The sequence below is a fragment of the Uloborus diversus genome, chromosome 2 (genome assembly GCF_026930045.1).
Source record: "Uloborus diversus isolate 005 chromosome 2, Udiv.v.3.1, whole genome shotgun sequence".
Lineage (NCBI taxonomy): Eukaryota > Metazoa > Arthropoda > Arachnida > Araneae > Uloboridae > Uloborus > Uloborus diversus.
The window spans coordinates 215,082,090-215,108,758 of NC_072732.1; the positions used below are offsets into that span (position 1 = coordinate 215,082,090).

General features: G+C 30.7%; 1 protein-coding gene across 1 annotated transcript in view; it reads left to right on the forward strand.

The window, feature by feature from the left end:
* LOC129216793 (transcriptional activator Myb-like) overlaps window positions 1–24,971 on the forward strand; it is a 111,382-nt gene extending 86,411 nt beyond the window's left edge. The window contains exons 9-13 of the mRNA XM_054851009.1: window positions 612–880; window positions 11,751–11,876; window positions 14,027–14,161; window positions 23,755–23,835; window positions 24,813–24,971. Coding sequence (XP_054706984.1) covers window positions 612–880; window positions 11,751–11,876; window positions 14,027–14,161; window positions 23,755–23,835; window positions 24,813–24,971 — 770 coding nt within the window. The remainder of the gene's footprint in view (window positions 1–611; window positions 881–11,750; window positions 11,877–14,026; window positions 14,162–23,754; window positions 23,836–24,812) is intronic.
* Window positions 24,972–26,669: the final 1,698 nt, after the last annotated feature.

The following is a 26,669-nucleotide window of genomic DNA, read 5'->3' on the forward strand; positions in this document are numbered from 1 at the left end:
GGCTGAAGTGCTAATTCAATCTTATTTTTAGTTGTACCTGAAACAAGTGTGAATGTTCCATGTGGTGAAGTAGTGTCATTGAGGCATGTGCCCCCTCCCTCTATACTGCGTCGAGGAAAAAAGAAAGTATCCTTTCCAAGAAAAATCGATTTTAGCCAATGCGTGTTGTGTTCTTTTCTTCCCTCTTAGAATGTATTCTGTGTTTTGAAGCCGAGGTGGATCCTTACATTCATTAAGTTTATTAGAGTAACTTTCTTTCAAAGTAAAATATTCTTAAAATTTGATTGTTTCTCTATTTTTATTTGCAACTTAAATTTCTTTAAAATTATTATTTTTATTTTTCACATACTTCCTCTTATTTAAAATTGTATGTTAATTAAATTTTTTTTACGTTCGAAGAAAAGTTGAAAAAATCTTTGTTTTGGAAATATGTGTGAATATTTTGCTTTGTTGTTAAACCTTAACTGCTCTTTCTCAGAAATTTCAGCAACCTTTGTCTGACTGTTCTAATTTCATCCAAAATAATTCAAACCATATGACTTCAAGTTTGAATAATACCACGCCTCGTATACTTCCACCGAGTGAGCTTAATGTAAATTTCCCAGCTCTAGATGCCCTAGCGATGGACTGTAACAAAGCTGATGATTTCATTGACTTTGCTGACCCTAAAGCGATGGACTTTTTGGATATAGAATCTATAATAACTGCTGATCTGAGTTTTGTAAATACTAATCAAAATTGTGACTCTTGGTTTAAGAATTCTACGACTTATCAAGATGTGTGTAGTTCATTAGTTAGCACGAACTTTTATGCACCAACCGTGTCAGAGAGTACGAATGCTGTTTTCTTGGACGAGAAAGTTGTTAACTCTTCTCCACAAGTAAGTAGTTTGTTTTATACTGATTGTTGATACTGCTTAATTGTGCTGTGTTTTGAGAGCTCTTTTTCGATTGTTGGAATGTTTTTTGTGCTATACAGTGGAACCCTGCCATTCGTTTGCCTTTCTACTTGTACTCCTTGTTATTTTTTCAACTTGCTCAAGTAATAAGCAACTTGACATTTGTATGCTTCTCCGCTATTTGCACAGCAAAACTTATAGGAGTTGATCAAAGACCACAGAAATAAGCTGATAACTGTAGAACTCAAAGAGAAGAACTACGTTAGAAGTAATGTAAAGAAGTGGTTGAAAACTTTCTTTAGATGCAGAGGAAAGTAGTAAGAGGAGCATTTCCTGTGCAGAAATTAAAGAACTGTCACCACTGGAAAAAAAAACAGTGTGGTGGGAAAATGCCCTTGTAAGACTACTGTGGTCAACAGTAGCATAAATATGTTCAACAATGTTGTTCATCATTTTATAAAAATTCTGAAAAATTCTTCGAAGGCAGAATTCATTGATTAGGTTTTTACAGCAAGGATCCCAAAATATTTCTAGGACACAAAGATAGGCAAAAGAAATAAATACTTGAGGGAGGCTATTACCTGACGTTTTTATGGAAGGCGACTTCCCTTCCAAACAGTACATCATCACCTCTTCCTTTTCTCCACATTCCACTTATGTCATGAGATCACCTCAGCACAAGCCAATATATATATATTTTTTTTTGATAATGCATTTCATGTACAGTACTGTGTATCGTGTTAATTGTTTTTTATGGGTTTAAATAAGCAGTCATCTATGATCTGGAACGGATTAATCCAATTCACATTGTATCTTATATGACATTAGGATTCACCATTTGTATCAATCACCATTTGAGCTGCCTTCTGGAATGAATTGTGTACAAATAGCAAGGTTTCACTGTGTCTTCATTATAAAACTAATAAAAGTTGTTTATATACCCTGTTCTCCCGCATTATCCGACATGCTGCAAAATTCGATCTTCAGAAACACTTGCCTGGTCCTTTCCGGCATGCCGGAAAAATCGAGGTTAGGAAAAAAAAATACTAAAAAAATATATGTTCCGCTTAAAATTGAATATAAGTTCTATACATATCTTATTAGTATTAATAAACAGTTTAATTTTGTAAAAAAGTTTAATAACACTTTCATTTGTTATTTTAACAAGAAAAATATTGTTAAATAACAAATAATTTTATAAAAATTAAATTAAAATTAGGCAAACATTTAAGCAGTAAGTGACCGCCCCTAAACCAGTGCTAAAGAATTTACGATAGCTATTCAGTAAGTAAAAATTAAACTTGCCTCTCTAAAAGGAACCTAAAATAATTTATTTTAAAAAATTATGAACAAATCGCAGTAACGATGATTACTTCTGAATTGACTACATTATTGGCATATAATTAAATCCGTTAATAATGACCTACCATAAATAACAAACACATATTATATGCAATACACTTTTTTTTTTTTTGAAAGAAGGTTACTTTCGGGATTTATTTATTTTTTCCCTTACAGTGGTTTGCTTTCTGATTGGAATTTAATGAGGAAATGTACATTTGTGTTGTTGCAAAATAAACCTCAAATTATGCGGCATGCCGGAAAATTCGAATTTCCTGGCATGCTGGTCAACCTTGCTTTTTCCAGCATGCCGGATAATGTGTGGTAATACGGTAGTATTGCAGCATTATATGCAACTGAATGTGGAGAAATAATGATGCAAAAAATCTGAAGATAAGAGATAAATTACCCATCAGAAATTAATTTTTTTCCACATTTGATTTCTGTACTTTTGTAAATATTAAATTCTTATTTTATGCAATGCCTCATTTTAGTGTTCAAATTAAATTTTAAATTATTTTGAAACACTTTACTTCGTGTAAATAATTTTATGTAATAATATTTTAATCAAAATTTCAGCTCTGGCCGTACTCTTTTAAGTTCGTACTTGAACAATTTATTTCATGTTTTATATGATATTTATGTGCCATTATCTCTTTTTTGTTCAGAATGAAATTCATTTTGTGTGGGAACTGCTCATTTTCGCTAAATAATCCACTTTACAGCAGGGTCGTTCCACGTCAAATCAACCACAAAAATGGGATTTTAACACCCACTGTCTCGGAATTTGATCAAACTTGGTATACTTCATCCCTTTAAGGTTACAAGCAACCCCCTAATTTTTTTTCTTTCAGTATCAATGCGTTTTGATTTTACAGCCTTTTGAAATTTGGCGATTTTACATTTTTTGCCATTTTCGAGACACTCAAACTGAGATGTTGTTGTTTACGAAAAAAATTATTTCTTGGTAACTAATGCTATAATCTTTTTGAAAATTTTTACACAAAATAGAAAGACTTTGAACATGTTGATAAAAAATATTTCAATGATCTTAGTTTGCACAAATTTTTTTTTTTAAATTAGAAAATTGAAAATTTTGAATTTTTTTTAAAAAAAGATGTCGGCAAAAAACTGAATTTCAACAAAAGGGTCAGCTTTAAAAATCATGATTTTTTTAAAAAATGATCATGAATATGTACTCTAACTTATCCAATGAAAAACATTAGGGGATTTTAAGGGATTCGCCCCCCCCCCCCCCAATTCTGGAAAAAAAGCATAAAACATCATACAATTTCTTCCATATTCTTAGAAACAGAATTGTCAACAATTATGACAAAAATTCAAATATAATGTGTTGAATATGGAACTCAAATATAAAAAAAAAATACTTAAGCTTCTATTTTATTTGAAATAGTTTAAAATTTGTCAAATCAAGCACAAAAATGAGATTTCAACACCTACCATCTAGATTTTGATGAAACTTGGTATACTTCCTTATTTTGTGGTTAAAAGCAACCCCTTAGTTTTTTTTGTTTCAATTTCAATGTATTTTAATTTTATAGACTTTTGAAATTTTTCGATTTTCTATTTTTTTGGTCATTTTTAAAGACACTAACTGAGCTGTTGTTAATGGGGGAAAAATGTTTCTCAGCAACTAATGATATTAATTTCTTGAAAATTTTCATAAAAAATGTGAAGACTTCGAATATTTTTATAAAAAATATTATAATAATCTTAGTTTATTCAAAGAATTTTTTAAAAATCAGAAAGGCAAACATTTTTTTTTTTTGGTCAAAAAAACCATTGTTGAAATTCTAAATTTTTAACATCAGAGTCAGTTTTAAAAATCATGATTTAAAGAAAAAATGATCATGAGTATGTGCTTTAACTTTTCCTATGAAAAAAGTTATGGGTCTTTTAGGGATTCTGTTCCCTACCCCCTAGAAACAACGAAAGCATCATAGAGAAAAGTTTTTCCATGTCTTTGAAACAAGAGCTCCCAGCAATTATTTAAAAAAATTAAATATAAAGTGTGTTAGATATTGAACACAAACATATAAATTTAATATTCAAGCTATTTTTTTATTTGAAATAGTTAAAAATTATTGCAATTATTATATTAAATATAGACATTCTGAAAATAAGATCATGAAATTCAAAAGTTGCAGACAACAATATCTGCATATGGATTACTGCATTTTAGTCCAGACAAGTTAAAACAAAAGTAAAGTCTTAACACCAATTCATAATCATGCAGTTACTAGTTCTTTCAGGATCCACCCTCCCTCCCTTACGTTTGAGAAAAATTGCTATCGTGGAACTGTTTTTCCGTTATAGTTTTACTGTTGTACAATGACAAATTCATCCTTTTAATTTCTTGAAATTACATTTAACACCCCTTAAAAATTAATGGCCTGATTGTTTAGTAATAATATGACTAAATAAAGTAAATTACCTTTCCCCCTCCCCTCAAAGCAAATGAAGAAATAAATTAGTATTTATGCACCTCTCGTATTCAATGGATTTTTATATTTTTTAATGACAATTGGAAAACAAATTATTATTTGCATAGAATTTTTTTTGTCCAGATCCCCCCCCCCCCCCCCAGCTTAATGACATAACTCACAACTTTTCCTCAACTTACTGGGGTTCCAAAATTTTGTATCACTTATGCTTATTAATGCTTAACATTCACATTATGAAAATTAATTTCAGTAAATGAATTTTCTATTATTTTTGTTTTCTTTATTTAAAAAAAAAAATAGATTTGAATATCTTGTGAGGAATAAATACATAATTGTTGAAAAGAGATAAAAGCTTCTTGTTAGTCAGGTCTGCTAAAAAAACAAGTCCTGCTCACACTTGTTTAGAAAACAAGTAATGGTGCCTTTCTCTGCACACCTCCCATGGAGTACATTTTATCCTACCCTATCAGAATTGCACTATCAGCACAGAGTGGTTGCTGACTCCCCTGGATAAAAGATAGAATTCTCAGAAAGAACTTTTCTAAAATTTTGAGAAAAGGTCAATATGAAAGAATGAATTGAACTAGAATAACAATTAGATGTTGACTTATAGGAGTTCTAGCAAAATGTGTGTCAAGCTAGAAAGCTTTTCAATCATTGAAGTTTGCATTGGGCAGACCCTAAGAAAAATAAATGTAGAGTTACCTGGATTATCAGTGTGTCCAGTTACTGAAGTTTTACTGTATTTAAACTGGAATTATACATAATGTTTATAAATCATTTGTAGAAAATAAAAGTGGCTTAAAAGAACATACTGCCCTTGATAAAACTAATGCAGCAGTTGAAAGAGGGATCAAGAAAAAGAAAGTGCATTTTAAATAAAAAGTAGTTACCAATCTCACAGTCATAATATCAACAACTATAAACGTAAACCATACAGCTTGCTGATCAGATGTCATCTAATACCAGCTGTTCCTTTTTGGGGGCTAGTAAAGCAACCAAAGTTAGGGAGGTGACAGGCAATTATATGAAAAAGAAAACAAAACATCTAAAAAAATTACTAGTGAAGTGTAAAATAAAAATACCTGTCATATGTACAAATGCCAGGTTATTAGGATCCATTTATGATCATAGAAACACTCAAGATAACAAAACACACTTTTAGGGTCAAATGAGATTTTTGCGAAGCCTTAATTATAAACATTTTGGGCAATGGTAATCCTTTTAAACTCATACCCAATAAATTGCTATGTTAAACCAAATCCAAGTTTCAGTTTGATATTGCATTCGATTAATGAATCAAGTTAAAGCTCTGAGCTGGTATTTGTAGGATTTTTAATACTTTGTATAAACTCTGCCTAATTATAAATTAGAATTAGATAAGAAGTTTTAATTTCTATGTTGCCCTAAGTTTAACGATAATTTTTAGTATGCATAAATTGTTGTAGGAAAATTTCGAATTTTGCGATATCTTATTTTTATTGTTTATTATTAATTAATTTAATTATTTACAATTAAAAAAAATCTTGAGTATTTAAATGTTTACATTTAATTTCAAACACCAATGTATTTCAATATTTAAATTTTCTTTAATGCAATTATTAACTTAGCTTGTAATATTGTGATCAACTTTTTTTCATTAGTCAAAATAAGGGGCAGGGGGGCAGAATCCCTCAAAGTCCCCTAAAGATTTTCATTTTATATGTTAGCACACATGTTAATGATCATTAAAAAATATATATAAATTATTTTAATTTAGACCCTCATGCCAAAATTTTAAAATTTTGACTATCATTTTTTTATTGAAAAAATTTAAAATTTTTCAGTTTGTTAATTTTTTTTAATTGCTGAATATAAATTTAGATTTTTGACATATTTTTTTCTGAAATACTTGAAATATTAATATTTAATATAAAAATTTTCCAAATTTTTTTATCTTTAGTTATTGAGAAATAATTTTTTTTGCAAACAGTTGCTGTTCATTCTCAGAGAACTGTAAATGACAACTAACGCAAAATCGCAAAGCTTTGAAGGACCAAAAAATAAAAACTATTTTTAATAGAGAAGAAATACTTTAGGAGGTTACTTAGGACTATGAAAAGTAGAAGTATACAAAGTTTCATTGGAATCTAAGATGGTGGGTGTTGGGGTGTGGTTGAACTGACATGGAATGACCCAGCAATTAAATTGAGTTTTTATTTTATGTAATGCCTCATTTCTGCTGGGCATATCGTCGCCTCAGAGCAATAGTAAGATATCTTCCGGGATTAGATATCTTACTGTTGCTCTGAGGCGACGATATGTTTCAGGGCTTCAAATTATAAAGTTGGAAGTTTTCAATATTATTGGATATTTTTAATTTCTTTTTACAATGTTGGTTCAAATTCCTTTATTTATGAACTAGTATCCTCACGGCTATGCCCATAGTAGAAAATTAAAAGGTCATTTGGTTTGTCTGTATATGTACAAATAATGGATGATGAATTTCTCGCCAATTTGCTATTTCATTTGCTTGCCCATGTTATGGTTCCACACTATAATAATTTGGTAATTTACTCATCCACCTTGTGATAATTTGCCCAGTAAAATGTTTTTAAAATTGGAATAAAAAAAGAACAAAATCGAATTTTCAAAAGATTACTTTGAGGTGTACACCCCCATGCTATAATTCTGTCCCGAATTTCATGAAAATCTGCCGAACGGTCTAGGCGCTATGCGCGTCAGAGAGATCCAGACAGAGAGACTTACAGCTTTATTTTTAATAAAAATGATGTTTATCTGATAAGTCATATTTTTACTTGTGAAAAAATGCACAATTTTATCAACAACTGCTTTAAAAGTGAGATGTTGAATTGCTTATTTTGCTTTGATGTACTTGTTACTATGTAACTCCACTAAATTGAAGACAAGAGAACTAAGGCTAAAAAACCTTTTTTTAAAAAAAAAAGCTGTTTAGCGAAAAAACTTAAAAGATAAGGCATAAAAATTCCAAACAGAAGTGCATGCTATGCTTATACCTCCTTTCTGTTCATTATTAGAGTGTATATAATAATGAAATATGACTTTCTTTGCACAGTTGAGTTTCCAATTCTCTCTATTTTTTCATTACATTAAATTGTTATTTGTACAGAAGCCATTTTAGTTGAGCATTAAATGTTTTAAATTACTCATTGTTTTTATATTTTTTTCTTTTTGCTGAAATGACAAGTGTAGTAGAACATTCTAAATTGCAAAAATTCAACAAGGTGTTCACTTTTTGCTGAAGATTTCACTGAATAAGAAGTAACTTTTATGTAGAAAAGAAATTTAATATTTTCTTTTACATTTTCCTGAATGTTTACAAAAAACATTACAATAAAATATTGTGACCAAGTTGCAAAAATTTTTTCTGTTATCTCTAAAGGGCAGTTCTCTGCAATTATGTGATTTATTGACAATTTGCTGGTTTCTGCCTTATTGACCTTTCAAAGTCATCACGTTTCAGTTGGTTAAAAAAAATCTTTTTCACTTTTTAGCAGATGGTATTTAGTGTTATGCCAAGTAACCAAAATTACAATACCTTGTGTGACCAAACCAATCAAGTAGCCAATAACTCTTTAATGCTACCCAGTGAAGTCAACATTCCCTGTGCTGTTCTGGATAACAGAAGGTTAGTTTAAGTATATTACGATACTTTGCAATTTATTTATTTATTTCAGATAATAGTGAGAAGCAGTTTTTATAAGTATTTATGGGAAAAAAAATCCTATAAATACAATCAAACTAGAATAAATAATGCTATAACACGGGGGTTCCCAAACTGGATGCTGTGGTGCCGCAGGTAGAGACAAAGGGTGCCACGAAAAGTCCACTATATCAGTTTGATCGATATAATAGAAATACATTTGGTTGGCTTGAAAAAATTCTATTTCTTCCAAGGGTGCTACGAGTCAGAGAAGTTTGGAGACCCCTGCTATGACATATCCACATTTGAACCTGGCCAGTGTGAATCCCGAAAATAACCAATGCTGGGTTCATAATTGATTCCCGTAGAAATGAAATTTCACATATTTCATAGTATAAACAGTTTTCAAAGGTAATTTTACGCCTCAAATGGAAGAATTCGTAAACATCTATCTCAAACTTCGCTTTTTCACTCTCCTCTGCTTCTGGAAATCACAGAAGACTATGGTAAATGTGGACTAGCATTTGCATGAGACAAAAGAGACTCATCTTTAAAGGGAAAAATAAATTATCCTTGTGCCTGAGTTCGCTGGTTTAAATAATGTGATTTCAACTTTAAAAAATCATGATTTTATAAAAATTAAACAAATTTTTCGCAACTTGAATTTTTTCTCTTGTTATGCATTTTTCAAATACATAAATACATCCTTACGATACACAAGAACTAACTAACACACGTTATGTATTATGCAACAACTTTGCATAACAATTAACAAGTTATTTTTCGAAAAAATTTCTTGTTTCGACGTAACAAGATCTAGTATTCAATTTTTTGATTGGTTTCTAGAAATTGTGAAATTAGATTGTTAGCTACTTCTGAATGAGTAGACTTCCCATTTTTCAATAATATCTTTTGTAGTTTTTTTTTCAATAACAACTTGATAATTTTTTATTATTCTGAAAAGTGTACTTACTTGAAAGGTGTTTGAAATGAAGAGCAATGTCGATTTTCTTCAAACTTAAAAATTATAATTTTATTAGCACTTTCAAAAGCTTTTTGCTTGAAAAATGATGAAAAATCAAGCCCCTGTTCTCAAGTGGGCAACATGTTACCAAGAAAAGCATTAAAAATCCAAACTCTGGGGAAAACATTGAGATAAGAAATAATTCAGTGCCCCTTCATACCCACACTCCCCTTTATTTTGCCTGAATCCCCTATTCCAAGAAAAAGGATGAAAAACTGCAAGCAAATGTCTCTTAACTGGTTCTACTACAAAAATTTCCAAACAAAAACAGCAATTGAAACTTGCTTCTGTGTGAAATTTTCGACATGTCAAAGGACTCAAAAAATAAATTTCGAGATAGCAATGTAAAATACATAGGAGTTTTTATGGAAAATGCAGTTTTTTTTATCATCAAGGGTTTTGAGGTACGGAGGTTCGAGGTATCAAGGTTTGACTGTATTTGTCTTCAAATTTGCAACAATCAATTTTGAAACCAAATGAAAATAATCAGATGGTTTGGAAACTACCTTGTAATTTTATGTTTCTTGAAACATTGAATAAACAACAAAACCTTTTCATGCACAAGTAGGAAAATTGTATTGGCAGGTAATCGGGAACCAATCGTAATCACAATTTCAGAATTTGGGGTCCAAAACAGACTTAATTTTTAAGAAATGTCTACTAATATTTGGAATGTCATTTTTACACTCAAATTTTTGTCATTAAATTTATTCTTGCAAAGTAACCCAAAATGCATAAGGCCTAATTTTAAGCTTTCAAATTGGCAGCTATGTTAAGTTGTCAGCGACTTCGGGATTCCTTTACCTATGTTACGTTTTTTGAAATTGATTTATCTGCAGTTGTTACTTGAGATGCATTTCTCTTCTTCAATGCCTAGATTTTTTTATTAAAAAAAAGTATAAGAAAACCTCTTTTGTTTTCAAATTTTTTTAACAATCCATAGATGAAAAAAGGTTGTGAAACGCAGGTTTAGAGGCATATTTCATATGTTATTGTGCTTAAAAGTTATTAAATTTTATTAAAACTGCTTTGATGTTTCAGTTTTATACAATCATCAAAGCACATATCATATGAAGCAATGTCCAGGACAACAGATGCGTTTAAAAATCCTTTGACTGATGTTGAAGAACAAAATGTTGCATTTCAAAATGTGAGTATCTTCTCTATCAAAATTTATTAATTAGCCTTATATTTTTTAAAAAGATAATATGTAATGTACAATGAAAAATAAATAGTATGAATTGAGCGAAATGGGAGGTTTAAGAAAAGATATGCAAGCAACAAAACTTTTATTAAGCAAAGTGTACAAATTCAAGCACATTCAAGTGTATTTATGCTAAAAAAAGTTAAAATAACAATCCTGAGCAGGTGCAATATGGCTAACCTGAAATGAATGTTTAAAAAAAAAAACAATATCTTTTGCATTCTAAGCATTTATTTTCAATATTTCTTTTGTGCCAGGCTAGTTTAAAACATTTGCAGGAGGAAAAAAAATAAAAACAAGAAAAATACTATTGCCTCATAAGCAAACTGATGGGGTTGAGCAGAATCTGTTAGCAACTCTGTCAAACTCCCTTATAGCTAGCCCTGTTTTAACAAGAACTCAAGATTCAACAAGGAAATCAAAAAAATTTGGTTGGTGCAATGCTAAGTCTATGAGAACAAAACTCGCTTTTAACAAGAAAAAAACCCGCTTAAAGAGAGCAATACTTTTGTAATTCATAAAATATCTGTTGATTTCCTCTCAGAAAAGTTTTTTACTTTTTTGGAAAAATTCCATTAACATTTTAAATTCAACCAAAAGTTAGAGATAAAACAAATCATGAGGACAAGTGATGACATGGACTTTTTTCCCCCCAAAATTCATGGAGTAGAGAAACATCTAAAAATTATATATTTATTAAAGATAATGTTATCATTTCCGAACTATATACTTCTGAGAATATTGTAGCTGAATGTTGAGAGAGAGAGAGAGAAATTAAAGCGGCTACTGTATGGACAAAATTGAAGAATTTGAAGTTAAATAGCCCTCAACATACTTGGTTTCTGAAGTGCAGAAAAACTGCAAACTATTTTGAAGCCCTATGGATCCGAATGACAACGTTTTTCGGACCCCACTTCCTCGAAAACAATAAGAAAGAGACAATAAGACAGTTCAACTCAAATATCCAACTTCTGTGGTACTATACAGAAATATAAAAATAAAGCAATCATGTATAAATGTTTATTAATTTTTTCACAAATCTGTCTTTTACGAGCACTCCTTTCTCGCTTGTTATAAGTAAGTTTGACTGTATATGCAATTTTGCTTTTTTATAACTATGATTTTCATCTACAATATGCATATTTGTTTCACAGCCCAGTGCTTCCAGCATTCAATCAGTACTTCCAGATATCAAGGAACTTATTGAAGAGGAATGTCGGATACAAGACAGTTATGAAACAAGTAACCGTTTTGAAGTGCAGGACCCAAGTGTCAGGCATGTAAGTAGACATTTGTGTTTGACAGTTAGTGTAAATTCTTGGATTGCTAACAACTGCAGTTAATTTGTGATCATTCTGTGATGGAAGTTGCTAATTAGTGAAAGTACAACAGTTATCAATTCATAGAAACATATTTGATCTTTTACTTCATGATAACAGCCTCCTTTTTGAAGTCGGTTAAAAATGACGTAAAACTGGCCTGCAACTCATCTTCATGCTCTGTGACAGAAATTGATTTCCCTCGATAAAATACTGAGTTAATTTTTTTCTTGATACTCAAGCGTAGAAAATAGTTGCCTTTATTACAAATTTTGTTCTGAGCTAGTGTACGGTAGGAAAGTTCTTAATGATTTTCACAGTGGTTATTGTAAGGACAGCATTTTTGTGATTGTATCATGAAAAAATGCTGATACCTTTTGCTGCTTTTTAACACGCTTTTAAAAGCTTCACCTGTATGTATCTTGTAACGGAATCTTGCAGCTCAAATTTCGCCCACTTCCTGCGATCAGATTCTTTTGAAATTTGGCACGCGACCTCAGACCCAATGACAATGCAAATATTTTATAATCAAAATAATTAACTCTTTTAATTGTTAGTTTCCTCCAATTTGAATCAATATTTTGGCATAAATCCAACAATGAAAAAGGAAAAATTTAAAAACATTAAAAATTGCTTACAAAAATTATTTAAGAATATCTACAATATCTTTTATTTTTCTGCATCAGACAAAATTTGTTCCAAGGTAATAAGACATGAAATATAATTGTTTTTAACTAATTTCACGCCAAAATTTAGGTGAGCCTTCAATTGGAAATACATTGCTGATTAGACCGTTGTTGAACAAAACTTTTATTCAAATACATCTCAAATTTTCAAAGTAATGTAGATATGATTTCTGCACACATACATCGATGACTGAGATGGATTAGCTGGATTAGACAGTTACTCCACAGGCATTTTATCAGCGAAGTTGAATGTTTATAGAGCTCGGCTATTACACTTTAAGGGGAACAGTTGCTCTTTTTGGAATTCGAGAGACCACGTTTGGAATGCCACCCTTTTTTTGGGCAAATTTCATGAATATAAAAGATTTCGAACAATGTTGAAATGAATATTTTTACGTAAAACAAGTTAAACTAAAAATAAAAAATAAAATAATAGTTTCAAAAACTAAGAAAACACGCTTTCGTAGCAAAATGAACTAAAAAGTGAAAAATAATCTTTGGATGATAGTAGTTGACCAATCACTTAATTTTAATGTAAAACAAAGCGTGGGGGACTTTTAATCAGTTGTCTTGAATTTCTTCCATTTGTTGTCCATGCAAAAATGTAGATGGCACCCCACGGTTTTTTGTGTTACATTAAAATTAGTGATTGGTCAACTAGTATCATCCAAAGATTATTTTTCACTTTTCAGTTCATTTTGCTATGAAAGCGTGTTTTTTAGTTTTTTAAACTATTATTTTATTAATATGAAGAATCTGTTTTGTTGTGTCAAGTGTTTTCATTAAAAAAACGTTCTACCTTGATTTTTTTTCGAATGATCCAAGTTTTTTTCATAAATTCTAATCAGATAAATCATAATTTGCTTTATAAAACCAGGAAATGGTGTTGTTAGATTTCATCTTGTTCAATGATTTTCTTGAAAATACTGCTAAAAGATTTGCTTTTTAACACTTAAACAGTTTTTTTTTTCTTCAGGCACTAAGTATATGCTGCTACTGTTGAACTCTTTTATAACGAGCATGATTGGAGTGCAACATTTCCTCATTATCACAGAGTACTAAAATTGAAGCATTTTATGATTATCTTTTGCATGTGAAGCATTTATTTGTAATATCTTTTAGTTTTACTTCTTTTTATCAAAAGTTTGCTTTGAAAATCAAGTTAAAACTTTCAATTTAATGAAATGTAATTTGAATAGATTGGTTTTAACATATTTTTTAGTGTGCAATTTACTGTTTTTTGATGCAATTTTTTTCTCCTGTTTTTCAAAGTAAAATCTACTGTTTATGTTTCTTTCAAAAAGTACAGATATAATAGAAAACCAAAGCAAACAGATTTACAATATTGAAAGTTTTACTCAAATTTTTGCTTTGTAAATTTATTGAGCGTGTCAAAAGTGTTAATGAAAGCTTGTGTTAATATAGGATTTTAGCTCCAATCTGGAAGTTAACAGGAAAAGTGCAAATGAGAGCTGGTGTTCGACGCCGGAACTTCCCCATCGCAGTTATGATTACTTATCAAGCTCTGACAGCACCATCACGGCTTTATCGGGTTCTCCGGTATGTTGAAATAATTTGTAGTTGTTAAGCTGATTGTTAATAATTTATTAATAAATGTCCTCAAACCCCAAGGTGAGCTCTCCCAAACTTTTTTTTTTCTTGACTGACAGTACTGCTGACTATTGTTTGTAAATGAACATGTAGGTAAAACTGCACCTTCTTCCAAAGGGTATAATTTTAGATTACTGAAAATTTCATGTTTTTTTCTCACTGACTTGTGTCTCAAAACCATACAATCAATCTTATTATCATTTATGAATTGTTTATATTTATTTTTTTTAACTTATACAGTAGAAGACCGTTATAATGCACACCTTGGGACCAGAGCTTTTGCTTTATACAGGTTTTTGCATTATACAGATCATTTTGCAAATTTTGAAACTAACATTCAGAATTATATTTATATATTAGCACTTCAGAATGAATTTTATGTGCAATGAGTATTAAAAGCACCAATATTACAATTAGTAATTCACAAATAAATATGTTTCACAATCAAAAGAAAGTGCATTATCCTGCACTTCATAGCTCGCATAACGGCTGCATTTTCAAGAGCCATCTGGTATTCTGTTTACTATGAGTACAAATTTTAAATTTAAAAGCTTTGAATTAAGGTGAAAAGATGAAAAACTTGCGAAATTTAATTTTCTTAACCATTTTTATGTTTGCAAAGCAAAACTGAGCGATTTTTTAAACTTCCAAAACCTATTGTTTACTTCTGAAATGTTGTGCAGTTTATAGAGAATTGCGTTATATAGGTCGGCGTTATAATTGTCTTCTACTGTATGAGTGCTCTGCTTTTATCTTTTTCAAATATTTTCATTTTTATTTATAATGATCTGAACTTGTCACCTTTTAATAGTGATTTTTGGTTACTAAAGTAACTAAATTTAGTAATTTTTGTAAAATACCTAAAAATAACTTCGAGTTTCTGTCAACGTTATTGAATATCGTCATGACAAAGATTTTCGTAGTTACTGAAATGTATTTTAAATTCAATCCTTATAAATGTTTTTACTTTTACTCATTCTTCTGTTTGTAAAAGGTTCAGTAGGGATGTAAAAGGTTCGTATGCCTTTGAAAAACCTTGAAAAAATATGGAAGGTTTCTTTAGTGCTTGAATTCTTTTCAAAATCATTGGTTTGTGCTTGAAATTCTTTTAAAAATAATTCATCAATGCAATTTTCTGAACTAATGTTCAATACGCATCATCACGAAAAACTGCTTTCGTGTTTGAGATTTTAATCCTTTTGTATCTTGTAAATATTTTGATGTATGCAACCTTAGATTAGCTTATTTTTCACTTATTTTCAATAATTAACCAAAGGAATTATTTTGGAAACCATAGCAACATTGAACTTACTCGAACTTTGCGGAAAAATGCTTTTCATGTTTGATATTTTAATCCTTTTTTTGATGTTTTTGACAATCCAAAGTTATTTTGACGTATGCTACCCTTAGATAAACATATTTTATGTTTAATTTCCATTTTTTATTTTATTTATTTATGTATTTTTTGGAACCATGGCAACATTGAACTTACTCGTACTTTCACAGAAAATTACTTCTTGTGTTTGAAATTTCAATCTTTTTGCGTCTTGTAAAATTTAATTATTTTGACCAATCGGATGTTATTTTCACATGTGCTACCGAAATTAGCATGTTTAATGCTTAGTTTTGGTAAGAAATAAATAAATTTATATTATGGGAAATATGCCAACATTGAACTTGGCTCGTGAAAATTTGCTTCCCTTCTTTGAGATTTCAATCATTTTGTATCTTGTAAATATTTTTATATTTTTGACAATTAGAAGTTATTTTGACACATACTACATCAGATATTTTTTATTTAAATAACTAAGAAATTATTTTTTGTTTTGTGTAATTAAAAACTTGTTTAGTTTTCCAAACTTGATTTTAATCATTATTAGCTTATTTTCGGTTTTTAGTCTTTTTTTGGAAAAATATTAAGACAATTGAACTCATAACATTTCATAGCTGCCAAGTGCTCCGTTTTTCCCGGAGTTTCTCCGATTTTTATTGCGTACTCCGAAAATCCGATTTATTCCAAAAAACTCCGTTTTTTGACTTTGCTTGTACACTTTTCGCTTTCTGAGGAAAAAGAAGAAATTTCTCTATCCTGGAAGGTAGGAAGTGTGCACAAACTCAACAAAAGAGGAGGTAATTTTATGCCCTGGAAGCATTAGTGTCAAGATAAACACTGAGTGGGAGCGCTAATCGATCGGAGAACATCGTTTTTTCATTGAGCATTTCAGCTACGTGCAAAACGTAGCCGCCATGTTTGGTTATTCAGAAGATGGAAGTAGACGATGCTTAAGTGCTTTCGTTTTCAAAGACAAAGCAGAATTGGGGGTTCTTTTAACTGCAAACTAATGAAAATCAGCAAAATGTGCTGCAAAATGTTTTTTTTTTTTTGGTTATTTTAAATAATTTTATTGAGAAATGAAAACAAGTATACTATTTAAAATTTCATTTTATTCCTATTGCTTTGGACACGAATGTGCTAAATATTCTCAATTAAATTGTAGTTTCATGGGGATTTTTTATTTTCAAATTATTTTCATGCAACAAATTCAAAATTTTATATCTGAATTTTTGACTTGGTCGCCATATTTGGTCATGTGCGAGATTTAAGTACACAAAACTCTTCAAGTGGCCAAGTTTTCAAAATCGGAATTAGATGTTTATTGCAATGCAAACTATTGAAAATAATGCGAAATGTGCTTTTTTTTCCCCCGGAAAATTCTTAATTTTTTTCTTGAAAAATGAAACTTTTTTTTCTTCAGAATATTATGTTATCCTGATTGGTTTGGATGCTAATGTGCTAAAAACTGTCTATTTAATCTAAATTTTAGTTTTTTTAAGGATTATTAATTATTTGTAATTACTTTTAATGCAACAAATTCAAAAATCTATCATCTTAAATTTTTTGCATTGTTGCCATGTTTGGTCATTTGCAACATGGAAGTAGACAAGACTATCAACAGCCTAAGTTTCCGAAAACAGAATTGGTTGTTTGTCTCAATGCAAAATATTAAAAATAACAAAAGGCAAAAAGTTATGGTTTTTTTTTAAATTATTTTTTTGAAAGAGAAATTTTATCTGTATTTGATCCTTATTGTCTCGGAGGCTTTGTTATAAGCTGAAACCATTTCATCTAAAATGAAGGTTCCTGCTGACTTCTCATTTATTTATTTATTTTTTTTAATAAATCAGAAATCTATTTTAACTTGAATTTTCCATGTACAAAAAAAGTATTGAATGACTCTATTTTAAAATGTGTGAGGTCCTATTCATCTATTTTTTTCATGAAAGTTGTAAAAACTGCCCCATCTCCCCTCCAGTTTGTGTTTCAAAACTTGGTGACAGTGGTAGCCACTAAGTTTTTGGAGTCTAGTGGCCACATGCCACTTAGAAGATTTCCAAGTCTTGACCTTTACTATGAAGTTGCTTTACTTTCAAGTATAAAAAGTAATCGTGTTTTTTTTTTTTTTTAAATCTTCAATATGTTCTTATGCAATGCATTTTCAATACATGTAGGATATGTATAGAGGAATATTTTAAAAAAGGGTTGCATTTTTATTAAATCAAACAGTAATCATGTTTTTTTTTTTAATTTTCAATATGTACCTACGTAATGATGCTTGAAAATCTAACATGAAAATTCAGAAAGGCATTGTAATGGTGCTTAGAACTTATAGAAGCTTACGGTACAGAAGGAAGGTTTAGCACAGGCCACGATTTGGTGCTCCTATTTTAACCCTCATTGCTCCTATTTTTTCCCTTAAGTGCTCCTATTTTTTTATCTTGAGGTTGGCAGCTATGAAATTTTAACTTAGCGTTTGCATTCGAAACATAATGTTGAATTATAAGATGAATTTATGTACATCATTACCATGATGCTTGCTAAAGGGGGGTATTTTAGTTTCTTCCCGTAGAAGTTCAAAGCACTCTTGGCCCTGCAAACATGGAGTTTTTTTTTTTGGAATCTAAGCTTGTCGTTTCTTAAAAATATACAGTCGAACCTCCATATATCGAACTTCCACTTATCAAAATTTTCTATATATCGAAATCCCAGCAAATTTCTATGTTCATTACATAGAAAAATTGTTTATATTGTAACGGATCCGGTGCGGCTTCCAACTTTCTTGAAAGGACGACACAGTTCTTGATTAGAAATACAGGAAATTTATTTACACTACGTACAGGAAAGAGCGTCAACAACTGCTAAATTAATCATCAGCAATTAAGCAAATATCACACAACACCGTAAACTCAACGGTTACACACGTATTTACTTCCAAATACGAGAAACAACAGCTCAAAAGGCTTCACAAAACAGAGCAATAAATGCTCTCCAGCGTTCCGCTGCAACGATTCACAAGCAAAAACTAACTCGAAACTGAACTTTTTATCCAGCATAACGGCTTTTATACACACCGAAAAAAGAGCTCTCAAATATTCCACAAGATTCCAAATGCTTCTCGAAAATAGTAGACCGTTATTTTATTTCTTCTTTTTATTCATTCACGAATCTTATCAATGAAAAATAGGGGGACCATATACTCAGGGTTCGTACGGGTCATGGAAATCCTGGAAAGTCATGGAAAAAAAATAACAGAATTTCAGACCTGGAAAAGTCATGGAAAATTGAAATTTTCATTGAAAGTCATGGAAATTTATTTCAAGTTATGGAAAAATGTCTTGGACAAAGAGAAAGGAACAGTAGCTAAAAGAGCATTAGAAATCTTGAGTGATTTAACAGTATAGCACATAAAAGCTATTGAAAGTGGAAAATTGAATGTTCCAAAAATCAAATCTGAATTTTGAAATCTCATTGCATTCACTTCTGTCGCAGCCGCTTGCCATTTTTTGCGATGTGATTTTATTGCCTGGACATTACTTATTTTGAATTTTCTGTTATTTTCAACACTTCTTATATTTCATATTCTGTAGTAGCAAAATTTCATTCTTAGTTTTGCCATGCCCACTCAAAAAAAAAAAAGCAAGTCAATTGCATGCAAGTTCGATTCCTTCACTCGTAAGGACTTTATTATTAAATTTATCAGTTTATCTTAATTTGTTGAATGTTTTAGAAAATAAAGATCTTAAGTCAGGCGATAGAATACAGAAATAGAGGGATTCTAATGCTCTAAAATAGTAGTTCCCAATCCCAACATACGGCACGCAAAACTAATCCATGCGACCCACTACTACGTTCAATGTCAAGAATTAAACATGTTCTGGAATTTCTGAACCTATTAATTTATATGCATTTGAAAATGTGCAAATTTGTAAACAAAACAAATATACTTTTGAATTAGAAGATTGATTCATTACTGAATGTTTTTTTCAAAAAAGATCTGGTTTAAAAACATAAAAAGAACTAAACTATGTGGCTTTACTTTAAAGAACCAAAATACTGTCAAGTTACGTGGATGATTAAAGGCACTGTTGACACTAAAAGGTAACTTTTGAAGCAAATTTATTGAAACTTAGTGATGACCTTTGACCCATTCAATATCATTCTGCCTGTTTTTAAAAAAAAGTATCAGACACTTAAGCATCATCATATTTGTTTCACTGCATTTTTACTTTACGAAAATTTATATGATGAAGACAAATAAGAATAGTTTAGTTTTTTAAGTGTGCACTTCTATTTTTTCCGTTACGAGTAAGTGCTTCAATGAGGCTGTGGCATTCATATACTAGACGTTTTGCTAATGCTCATTTCAAAATATTACCAAGTTTGAGATTAAATAGTGCTATTCTCTTCATGTAACGAGGTCATGAAAATTTTCATTGAAGTCATGAAAAAGTCTTGGAAAAGTCATGGAATTTTTTCATCCAAATAGAGTATGAACCCTGTATACTTCAACCGAATGTATATGGGCTGTATATTCATTACGGGAAATATTTACTGGTTACGGTACTACAATAATTACTATTTACAGAATTTGTAACAATATATATCAAAAAAAATCTCTATATATCGATTTTTTTTTCGAAACATTCGTAAAAAATTTTCCACTTTAGACTTTTTCTCATGAGAAATTAAGGTTAGGGGAGAAAATTATGTTCACTAAAATTTGCTACTAAACTCATAAGGAATCTAAGGTTGAGGGGTGTGTAGTTAGGTCGTTGTTTCGTTCTGGAGTTCTTAAATTCTCTCAAGTTTGTTTCAAATCTTATAACCAGTAACATTGTAAAATTAGTTTCAAGTTATCCCTTTTGTCTGTTGATTATCATTTCTAGTCTTTTTAGCTGCAATAAAAATTATTCAAGTTAAGTAGGTTGATTTTTTACTTTTCTCTCGATTACATTGTCAAAAAGAAAATCCCCTAATGTTGCAGATCAAGTTGAATTGCCAGGGTTCGTACGCTCCGGGAATTCCGGGAAAACCGGGAATTGTCAGGGAAAATGACACTGTCAAAAATGTCAGGGAAAAGTCAGGGAGTTTTCAAATTTTGTCCTCCAAAAATTATTTTTCCATTTTTTCCCCCAAGGAATTAAGTACCATGAGATCTAGTCTTCGTTTTTATTGTGATTTCACGAAAAAAATTGCAAATTTTTATCTAAACCGACGCTGGCACTTAAAAACCGATCGAGAAATGAACGTTTTTTTTTTTCACAACGAAAAATTCGCCAAAAGAGCGAAGATTTTCTTACATGGAGTCAGTGAGGGGAACGCATTTCTTTCTACTGCCTAAAGTTTTAGATGGGTTGCCACAACATTCTATTCGGTTCAGGGTTCGTACACTCCGGGAAAACTTGGAATTATCATGGAAAATGACATAGTCAAAAATGTCAGGGAATTTTCCAAATGTGTCCCCAAAATTTTTCTTTTCCCAATTTTTTCCCAGGGAATTTGGTTTTATGAGATCTAATCTTCATTTTTATCGATGTATTTAAAAAAAAATTGTAACAATTTTAAAGCAATGAAAAAAGTGGCGACCCAAAAAATCTTCAGCAGCTGCCGTTTTTGGCTCTCAGTAGTTCCCAAGGGAAAAAAAATCAGGTGAACAGCAATTATGCACAAACTCAAAAGGAGAGAAGACAATTTACTGCTTCGGAAGCACAACCTGTAGATGTGGGAAGGTCGATCGGGGAAAATAGTTTTTTTTTTTGATCGGAAAATCATTTCAGCTACGTGTGAAACGTAGTCGCCATCTTTGGTCATTCACAAGATAGATGTAGATACGATCCTAAAATGCCTAAGTTTCTAAAAACAAAGCAGAATTGGATGTTTTCTCTAATTGAAAACTGATGAAAATAACAAAAAATGGTCTACAAATTGTTTTCTATTGTTATTTAAAATAATTTTCTTGAGAAATGAAAAATTTTGTTTTTAAAACTTAATCTTATCCTCACTGCCTTGGACGCAAATGTGATAAAAACTTTTCAATGAATTGTAGTTTCATGAAGATTAATTATTTTTTAATTGTCTTCATGCGACAAATTAAAAAAGTTATTTCTTATTTTTGGACATAGCCGCCATATTTGGTCATTCCCAAGATGGAAGTACACAAGACTTTTTAAGTGCCTAAGTTCCCGAAAACGGCATTGGATGTTAATTGCAATGCAAATTATTGAAAACAACACAAATTGTGCCCTTTTTTTCCGGATAATTTGTAATTATTTTCTGGAAAAATGCAAAATTTAATCTTCATAACATTTTTTTGTTTTAATTGATTTAGACTCTTATGTGCTAAATACTGACTATTTTGCTTTTATTGTATCCTTTTAAGGATTATTAATTATTTATTACTACTTTTGTACTACAAATCCAAAAATCTACATATTATTTTAAATTTTTCACTTTGTCGCCATATTTGATCGTTTGCACAATGGAAGTAGACTTAAACTTCCAGAAACAGAATTGGATGTTTATATCAATGAGTAACATTGAAAATAACATTAAAATGTGCAAAAAGTTGTGAATTTTTGAAAATAAACTAATACTTTCTGGAAAAGAAAATTTGAAATTTTAATGTAAGCATCCTTTAATATGTGGAAAAAAAAAAAGATTATTGGCATTGGCCTATGATCGGCGGATGTTGATTTTTGTTACTATGCATTACATGGTATGCCAATTGATGCAACAAGTTAACCATATTTATACTAAAATTTAGCTTTGCATTTTGCTCAATATGTTTTGTGTAACCTACTTATAAGAAAATAAAAAGTATTGTACACCAAAAGTGGATGCTAAAAGGTTGCTGCAGGACTACAGCAAAACGCTATAATATTACGCGTGACATCAAAAAAAACACTAAAATAAGTTGAAAGTACTCTGTTTTCAACAAATAGTAAACAAATTAAAACAATTTTGAACAAAATGTTTTAAAAAGACTTAAAATTTTGACAGAGAAAACAAAGGAAAAAAAATCCAAGTTTTTTTTTTTTTTTTTTTCAATCTAAGGGGAGAAGTTTTAGTTCTTCTGCATTGCTACTTTAAACAATTTTAATTATTTTGAAAATATTACTATTTAAACTTAAATTTTTAATGAAGCGAGTAACCTGGAATTTTCTAAAAAAACAACCTGGAAAAGTCAGGGAACTTTTTTTAACCAAAAGTGTATGAACCCTGATTGCCGAAGAATGAAGATGAATGAAGGCGCAAAAATGCAATATCTGTTATTTTTTAAATTATTAACTTTCATTTTATCCAAAGCTCGTATAAATTAGAAATTGGGTTTCATACACGAAAATTAACTAATTTTAATGTGTTAGGGGAATTTTAGGATAAAATAAGACTGTTTCTATATATCGAAATTTCTATATATCAAATTTTTTTCTGGGAATTTGCTATTTCAATATATGGAGATCCGACTGTACTTTGAACATGAAAACTGCAAAATGAAGCCTCATGTGATCTGCTCCTCTTTATGACTGAACTTTTCAGCCATTTTTAGAAAAACTCAATACATTAGATCTTTTATGAAAGTGTTTCTTGTTGCAGATGCAGTTTGTTTTCCTATACCTTTTATGTTACTGCTCATTATTTATATGTTTGCATTAAATGAAATTTGCATGCGATATTTATAATACAAATTTAGGGTAACCTTGAAAAGTATTTTTTGGCTCGTGAAAAGTGCTTGAATTTTTTCTCCCTGAAGGGGATGACACCTGTTCGTGTAAATTCAATTTCTTAGCTTTAGAGATAAATCAAATTTCTAAAAGTGGGTTTTCAAATAAGTATTCAAAGTAAACTTAGCATTTTAAAGAAAGACTATTTACAATGAAATATATTTATGCATTGATAAACTATTAACATCTTTTAGATGTTGGAAACTACACTGAGCTCACACTTGTGTTTCTCGGAGTTCCAGATCCAACTGCATTTCATTAACAATATATTTTCATGGACCCTCAAAGTAGTAGTTTGCATGGTGCCCTGTGTTTAAAACGGCCAAGTCACAATATTAAATTTATAACGGGCCCGACATTATAGGTGTAAAGGAGCTAGGAATTTTAATTTGTTCCATCCTCTGTATATAATATTAAGCTTATTTTAAAATAAAAGCCATGTAAGTTGCAAAATGTTTTATTGTACCTTTTTTTCTTTGTAGTATCAGATTCTCAGTGAAATGAGTGAGCCTGAGCTGCAGTATATGCAGCCACCAAGCAATTCTTTGCCTTTCACAGAAAAGGTATTTATATTAAATTGTCTATTAGAAGAAAAAGCTTAACAGGAGTTTTAAGACTTTGTAATTGTCATCAAATCTACTTATTTTATGGTTTTTTAACTATTAAAAACGTTACAGATCATTTTCTTGAAAATTCTATTATCGGAACAGTAAACTCCCAATTATCTACAACTCATTTAACAATCAGAGACATGTATTTTCATAGTAAAAAGCAAATACCAACGGCTGTTTTATTGTCGAAAAATTGTAAATAAATTCGGTTGTTTTTGTTTTATTTATTTATTTATTGTACTTTCTTCATCGTACATGCACTCGTTCTTCGTTGATGTGAAGTTCTGTTGTACCGAAATACAAAACATTTTTACTGTATTGCACATATGTATTTTCACTGTTTGAAGAAAGTATTATGCATCAATACATTTAAGTTTTTGAGGAAGAACAACTTATTTGTCCCTCATTTTAACCATTTTGCGGCCTATCCGCAGCACTTTCGCCACCCAATTCTGTGTGCAACTGGGAGTTTCCTGTAATTTTATTAAATTAATATGTTTTGACTTACAGCTATAGGTATGGCAAACCTCACTTGGCAGTGTTGTGATGACGTCACATGTCCTAATCATAGTGTTATGATACTGCCAGGTAGGTCTGCCTCAACTGTAGACTTGATATTTGTGTGCATATATCTTTGTATAATATGCTTTTTTTTTAATTAGAAAACTTATGAAATTTATAGTATTTTAAACTTACAACAAGCAGCCTTTATTACTCATGACAGTTTGGGATTCAATTAGGGGTGCTTGGATAATTAATCATTTAGGGGGAGAGAGGGGAATAATGGCAGTCCTCTAAGAACAGTATGGAACACATCTCTGATATTAAATACAGAAATCGCATACATTTCATTTAACAAGTGGTAGTATTTTCTTTAAAAACTTTCAGTAACTTTCTTAATTTACAATTGATCATTTCTTGTCTTCCAGCATAGTGCGGAATGGGAAATGGTTGCATTTGGACGCACACCCGATCAGATTGAGCTAACTCGCCAAGCTCATTCTCTAATGAATCAAGTGAACCGCTATGCCCTAAATGATTTATCTTTGCTGCCTATACTAACTCCTATTAATGTCTTTCAGGTTTGATCTCTTTTCTTTCTTTCTTCCTTTCCTATCCTGAGAGCAACATTCTTTGCATGTGGGATTGAATACACAAAGTATCCCCCTAATTGTCATTTACTTGGTTATACAGTAAAACCCCTCCTAACGGAAGCCCCTCATATGCGGACGCCCCTCTTATGTGGACAACTTTTGATTTCCCGATTCCATTCAAATAACATTATTAAACTCCTGTCCTGTGGACACCTCTCTTGTGGACAAAAAAATTTGTCCTGTTAGTGTCTGCATCAGAGGGCTTTTACTGTACTTTCAACCATGTTGGCATAGGTACTTCATATTAGCCAATTTGGCTGTTCACGTTTGGCTAAAAATTTGAATGCTGTAACCAAATAGTTGCATACAGGGGCGATCCAACCTTTAAAATTCTGGTAGGGGAAATTCTCAATTTATCGAATAAAAGTTTGAGTTTTACCAAATGATTAAGTATGAACATGCACATGAACTGACGTGCAATAAAGAGACACTAAGCATCATTAAAAAAAAAAAAAAAAAATCCAAATTTGTCAAACCAGCAGACAAAAGTTTCAGAACAGTGAAATCCCGTTACAACTAAATATTTGATTCAATAAATTTTCAGTCCGAATTTAATTTCCATTACGATGCTTGAATTCCATTACAATGCAATTCCTGTAACAATAAAAATTTGCGGTCCCTTGAAGATCGTTGTTACCGGATTTCTCTGTATTTGGCACTGGTAAACAAACATATGTTTTTGATACAGTAAGTGAAAATTATAGTGCAGTACCACAGTGGAAAACAATATTCAAGTTCTTATTTACTAATTTAATCACATTTAAAGTAATTTTAATGTAAGAGAAAACACTCAGATGTTAAATTTAATTTTGTTACTTCTCAATTCTTTTTAAATCCTTGGAGACAGGGGTTCTCAAGCTGGGTGCTGCGGCTCCCTGGGGTGCCGTAGGGGGAGGCGAAGGGCGTCACGTGGTTTTCATGGTATCGATATATGTGTATATAACAGATAGAGTAGGGTGCTATGAGGAAATGCTAATTCTTCAAAGCGTGCCGTGAATCGAAAAAGTTGGGGAGCCCCTGAATAGACTTAAAGTCAATTTAAAACTGTTTAACATTAATTGCTAATTTTTTATGTAAGATATGCAGTTTAAAAAAAAGAAGAAGAAAAAAGAAAGTACTTGGACATTTTATTTTGGAGTATTTTAATTTCTAAAGTTTTACACAAAATTGAGTTGAATGATCCTCTAAGTTAGTATCATGAACGATGTAGGAACATTTTGAAAATAAATTTAAATATTTCAGCCCCTACTAGAACTTAAATTTCTTTTAAAGTAAAACAGATGTGATGAGTCGCTATATTTTTAGTGTTTTCATTCGTTCAGTGGGCTTTGTGTCCCCTACAAAATAATTCCAAAACTTTGAAGGTTCAAGAGATGGGAGCATGGTCCCTTCTAAATCCGCCCTGGTCTGTGTTTATAACTTATAACTATTTCAACTTTTCTGCCTTCTGTTTAAAAATTAGAATCTTTTTTTTTTCTATCGCTTGTACTGGCAAGAAATTTACAGACATATATACCAAAACGGAACTACAACACACTGCTTCAAAGTGCTTCACCGCAACCTTTTTTTTCTTCTTTTTCTTTAAATTTTTATTCATAGTAAAACAACATGCCCCACACATTTTTATTTCTG